This window comes from Mastomys coucha, unplaced genomic scaffold, assembly GCF_008632895.1.
Source record: "Mastomys coucha isolate ucsf_1 unplaced genomic scaffold, UCSF_Mcou_1 pScaffold23, whole genome shotgun sequence".
Classification (NCBI taxonomy): Eukaryota; Metazoa; Chordata; class Mammalia; order Rodentia; family Muridae; genus Mastomys; species Mastomys coucha.
In genome coordinates, this window is record NW_022196906.1 from 93,244,081 (window position 1) to 93,250,080 (window position 6,000).

At 48.3% G+C, this 6,000-nt stretch overlaps 1 protein-coding gene and 1 pseudogene across 3 annotated transcripts in view; one reads left to right on the forward strand and one right to left on the reverse strand.

Moving 5' to 3' along the window:
- The window catches only part of Dzip1l (DAZ interacting zinc finger protein 1 like), a 43,980-nt gene that overhangs the window by 25,401 nt on the left and 12,579 nt on the right, over positions 1 to 6,000 (forward strand). For all 3 annotated transcript variants that reach the window (XM_031344746.1, XM_031344748.1, XM_031344747.1), the window contains exons 10-11: positions 2,884 to 2,914; positions 3,543 to 3,596. In XM_031344746.1, coding sequence (XP_031200606.1) covers positions 2,884 to 2,914; positions 3,543 to 3,596 — 85 coding nt within the window. The remainder of the gene's footprint in view (positions 1 to 2,883; positions 2,915 to 3,542; positions 3,597 to 6,000) is intronic.
- Positions 1,352 to 1,623, reverse strand: LOC116073064 (annotated as a pseudogene).

Below are 6,000 nucleotides of genomic sequence, written 5' to 3' on the forward strand. Positions count from 1 at the left end.
AGGAGTCTAATGCAGGTCACCAGGCTTGGGCAGCCAGTGCCTCTATCCACTGAGCTCTCTCACCAGCCCAAGACTTTGGAGATATATGATTAGTCAGAGCTGTGTTGGTGAACAAATAGAACTTTAAAGAAACTGGGTATACTGGCTGGTTTTATGTGTCAACTTGGCACAAGCTAGAGTCATCAGAGAGAAAGGAGCCTCAGTTGAGGAAATGCCTCCATGAGATCCAGGTGTAAGGCATTTTCTCAGTAAGTGATCAATGGGGGAGGGCCCAGCTCATTATGGGTGGTGCCATCCCTAGGCTGGTGGTCCTGGGTTCTGTAAGAAAGCAGGTCAAGCAAGCCATGGGGAGCAAGCCAGTAAGGAGCACCCCTCCATGACCTCTGCATCAGCTCCCACCTCCAGATTCCAACCCTGCTAGAGTTCCTGTTCTGACTTCCTCTAACAGTGGACTTTGATACGGAAGTATACGCCAATTGAACTCTTTCTTCTTCACCTTGCTTTTGGGCTATGGTGTTTTATCCCAGCCCTAGGAAACCCAGGCTAAGACATGGGGAAAGAGCATAATTTTTTTTCCCCAAGCCTAACTGTAGCCAGCTTTATTAAAGATACTTTTCATAAACAATCATGGTATTTCAGGCAGGACACGGGCAGACAATCAACAATCTACAAGAACTTCCAAATTCCCTTCTTGTATAGAGTACCAAAATCAGAAAGCCACTATAAAACCCAATGAAGCCTCTATTCAATGCTTTGAAAAGGGGAAGTAGCTTAGAGTGAGGGTTGACATTTCACATTAAGGATGTTGTTTAACAACTTTTCACAAGCCAACCCTGACTTTCAGGAAATGAACATGGCAGAATTATTAATCTGAAGATTCACAATCTTTTATGAAAGGAACCAGTGCTCTTCTGAGAACACTCGAACAGTCTATTGGGCAAAGTCACTCCACATTGCCCAATAGACTGGATAACCAGTTTTGGGGGCCAGGTTCCTGTTGGTCTCTGGTTTTAAGGGAATTAAGTCTATGTTGATGGCGCAGGGGGAAGAGGATATAAAAATGAATTCAGAGTTTTCCCAGACCACGAGGCATTTTGTGCCTTGGTGGCCGCCTATGTCAAGACCAGGATCTCTCTCCTGGGAGCCAACAGGAGCCTTTCAAAATTATCAGGGAAAGAGGTTTTCTGTCCTCAATCCAGCTTGGGAGATATTTTATTAGTGACACATGATCCTCCCCCCTCAATAATGAAGTGTTCTGTGTGCTAACAATATAGATTAAAATATAAAGTAAAACAAAATTCTGCATTTTAATAGAACTTGATGAAAAATAGTATTTCAGACTGTATAGTCACCAGAAGTACACAGTTATCAAAAACGCACACACGTCACTTGGCATCTCCGGCACCTTTGGCTTTCTGTGCCTGGTCTGTTTTGGCATCTCCATTCTCTGCAGGGTTATTCGCATCCTTACCAGCGTCAGCTTTCCCCTTCTTCCCCTTGGGTACCTTCTCTCCCTTCTTTGCAGGAGCAGGTTTAGCAGACAACCTTGCAGATCTTCTCTGGCTCATCCTTCACCTTGGCTTTGTCTCCTTTAGCATCCCCTTCAGCCTTTCCTTTGGGCATGGTGGCGGCAGGGGACATCGGCGCTGAACATGGGTATACAGCGGCGCTTGGGTTTGGTCCATCCGGGGGTCTTCCTCGCTGCTTCTTCACACTGCTCTGAAAGAGCATAATTTTTTAAAAGGGTTCTAAATTAAAAAAAAAAATTGTGTGAATGGGTATTCTCCCCATATACAAGTACTGTACCATGTGTATACTTGGTGTCCTTGGAGGTTGGAAGAGGCTGTAGGGGCCCTTGGAGCTGGAATTACAGAAGGGTGTGAGTAGAGGCTGCTGGGAACTCCATCTGGGTGCTCTGCAAGAACAGCAAGTGCTCTTAGCCGCTGCCTCCTCTCTCCAGCCCCACATAGTTGGTTTTGCAGTCGCTGCAGGAGAAATGGGTAGGAACAAACAGTTGGGGCTAGACATCCGATGAGAGCTTCAGCAACAGTGCATGATGATAGAAACCCAAGCTGATGCACACGAGAGGACAGAGGTGAATGGTGCTTCGTAGCCCAAGGCTGGGGGACAGCAGAGTGAGGGAGTGCAAGGGAACCAGGACTTGAGGATAGAGTTTTCCTGTTTTGGATCTCTCTTCTGAAAGTGCCAGCTTGTTTCTTATTGGTTCCACGTGGCAAAATAGACAAACCAAGAAAACCAGAAACAGTTGGCTGCTAACAACATTGACCCATTGCTAGTTCAGAGCTCTCCATCCAAACATGGGCAGACAGCTATAAACTGTGGTCTGAGGTCACATTGCACATTGGACTGCCCAGTCTACAACCTGTGAAAGAGGAAAGAGAAGGCTCTTGTTGGGAAAGGTGTGTTGAACAGATTAGGGAGCGCCTGGGTCAAGCCTCTAAGGTAGGGATGCTCTCTAGCCTCCATGCTCCCATGAGCCCTCAGCTCAGGTGTCTGCATCCCTGGTTAAAATTTCTACCTTCTCGTGACTGTCTTACGTCAATTTAATCTCCATACCAACTGCTCCACTCTGCTTCCATGGCCTCCTGCCCCGAAGGAATGGTTCGATGAAGACAGTCCTTCTGGTCTCTTATCCCCGAGAGAGGACTGCCGAATACCACTGTTCCTTGACTCGGTGTCTTTCCACATATGCACAGTGGGAGATGGCATGCACCTAGAGCTGGGTAGTGAGCCCTTAGTGGCTGGCATGACAACAATGGCTGCCTTTTCTTCCCTATTCTGGGCAGATCTACTGCTCAGAGCAGAACAGAGTCCCTCCAATGTCCTCTGCTGGCTGTAACCTGCTCTATCCTGCCTTTGCAGATCCAGACTTTGTCCCTCAGGAAGGTGGAGGGTAAGTCTGCTTAGTATCAGTCTTTGGGGGTGTCCTGGGCTCTTTCTCTTCCACCACTCAGGTGACTTATGCGTAGAGGAGTGGTGTTGGCAGTCCATGGGACATGCAGTGTGGTGTCAGGCTCTTGAGCTGGGCAAGGGACAGGGCTTATGGGAGAGAGGGTATTTTTGCTGAAGGCCTCCCATCAGCTCCCAGAGATTCATGCCTGGTTTGATTTTGTCTAGTGGGAGGGAGGGAGGGGGTGAGGGTCTTGGGCATGGTGTTGATGAAGCTAAGACCTTAAGTAGTCTTTTTGATTCACCATGTCTGTAGCATGCCATTAATGACAACAGTACTGGGCCAAGAAAATGGATGCTGAGTGAAGTTCAGGGGCTCGTCAGCTCCTGCACAGCTAATGGGGGATGCATGTGGCAGAACTGAGATGTGACCCGGATCTTTTTACCTTCAATGTCTGTGTTTGTGACCTTTTCCCATTCTGCCCCTCTGGTAAAGATGAATCTGTGGAGCGCTGGCTGCCCACACACACTCACACAGGCCAGCACTCACCTAAGGGACTTACTAAACCTTTCTTTGTGTCAGGGGGCGGGCTGCAGGTTTCTGGGGCCACTAATTATTCCTGTCTTCTTAGAAGTACAAGAGGTGCCAAAGGCTGTGGCTACAGAGGAGGACTCATCTGAAGAAGGTGGGTGTCTCTCCCTCTTTCTGTCAGTAAAGAAAGCAGATAGGCTGCTCCCTCCCCCCCCTCTCTCAAAGATTTATTTATTTATTTAATGCATTAATTAACGTATGAGTGCTCTATCTGCATGCATGTACACCTACTTGCCAGAAGAGGGCATCAGCTCACACTAATAGATAGTTGTGAGCCACCATGCAGTTGCTGGCATTTGAACTCAGGTCCTCTGGAAGAGCAGCCAGTGCTTTTAACCGGTGAGCCATCTCACCAGCCCCTTTACTTTCTCTTTAACTAATCTGGACACATGAAGCTGTGGTGGAAGGAACTAAGGACACAAGGTTAATATTTCTTTAGCGTCTTGCGCGCACCAGGTGTCTTGCTTAAAGATGCTAATGTTCAGTCTGCAGGGCCACTGAGCCTCAGGCTCCAGGAGGTGGAGCCAGGGCCTGCAGGGTTTCTGTCGCAGGTCTTGCCTCTTGTACCTGCCAACCTAGCCCTGTTCAGAGCAGCTGAGGAGAATTCACTGTGCTCCCTTTTAAATGCTCTCCTCTGCTCTGTTCACTGTGAAAGAGCTGTAGGTAGATCACGGGGAACCTAATGTAACAAGCCTGTCATGTGGCCTGAAGGAACTCCTCCAAGTTCTAGTCAGAAAGACGTTGAGATGAGAGGGTGAGTCCCCAATGGCTTTGGTAGACCTGTCTGTCATCTGCGCAGTGGCTCACTGTGCTGTGTCCCTTTAGGTCCCAGAACAGCAGGTAGCAGCACAGGGGGTGGGGTGGGGTTAGAAATGTAAATTTGCAAATTCTCCAACCACATCACACAGACAAATGGAAGTAGAATTTCAGAGGACAGGACCCAGCAGTCTGTTCTCACATAGTCTCCAGAGAATTCTCATTCCTGCCTCAAATGACTGAAACTTTCTGTGCATTAAGACCCAGGCAGGGAGCTTGCAGCTAAGTGTGTGGAGGAGTATGCTACCCCCACACCCTGCCGAGTTGTGGAGCTTGGTGGCCTTTAAAGCTTTCCAGGCAGTTCCAGTGTGTAGCCTTGGTTGAGGTGTGCACCTCCTTGTATATTTACTGAGAGTCACCGAGGAGGCTGGCTGGCTTGGTCGGCTCTTGTCCAACCACAGATTTCAGGGCCTTACCTGCAGAATTGCTGCTATAGTAGGTTTGGAGTGAAACCTACTCAGAATTTCCATACTTTACAAATTACTGGGTGATGATGTTTGCAAGCATAGCTAGGGAGTTTTAAAATAAAAATTGAGGTCCCTCACTCATTACCACTAATTTGGAAATAATTAGCTTGGGTGGCTTTAATGGGTAGCCAGCTTGAGAGTCACCATGTCTGCCCATACGCTCCTTGGAGGAGACAGGATGAGCTTCTCCAGGTCCTTAGCATTCAACAGTCTTCTGGCCACACTTATGGATTGCTGTCCTCTTGGCACATGTCTTAGTCAGGGTTTTATTGCTTTAAGCAGAGACCATGACCAAGGCAAGTCTTATAAAGGACAACATTTAATTGGGGCTGGCTTACAGGTTCAGAGGTTCAGTCCATTATCATCTAGGGCAGGCATGGTGCAGGCACAGCTGAGAGTTCTACATCTTCATCTGAAGGCTGCTAGTGGAAGACTGACTTCCAGGCAGCTAGGGTGAGGGTCACACAGTGACACACCTACTCCAACAGGGCCACACCTCCAAATAGTGCCACTCCCTGGGTCAAGCATATTCAAAACCTGACAGCACAACATGGCCCCTGCTGTCTTGAACACTCAGTGGCTGGGATCATCCACAGGAGACCTGCTCAAATAAAGCCAGTTAACTTTCAGAGACCCTGCCCCTCCCAGAAGAGTTCTAAGCGGTTAGCAGTGGCTGGGAGGAGGGAGCCCCTTCTTTGGTGGTGTAGCTCTCTGTTGGTTACCCATCCTCCTCTAAGTTCCCCATTTAAACTATTGGCGCACCAAGCCAAGCTTGGGTGAGATTGTGTCTTTTGTTTTTCATCTCGGTTCTTTCTGAGGTGACAGACATTTGTCCAGCCTTGGTGGTTGAGGTGACTTTCCTAGGGAAATCAGTACAGCAGCAATTTGTGTTAAGTGAGTCAAAATGCTCAGGGCACTGGGGCCCCCACAACAGCGGTTCTCAGCCTGTGGGTCATGACTCCCTGCATGGCATATCAGGTACCTTGCCTGATAGATATTTATGTTACAATCCATAACAGTAGCGAAATTATGGGTTTAAAGTAGCAACAAAATCATTTTATGGTTGGAGGTGGGGTGGGTTCACCACAACATGAGGAAACGTGTTGAAGGATCATAGCACTAGGAAGGTTGAAAACCGGCCGGGCGATGGTGGTGCTCGCCTTTAATCCCAGCACTTGGGAGGCAGAGGCAGGCAGATTTCTGAGTTCGAGGCCA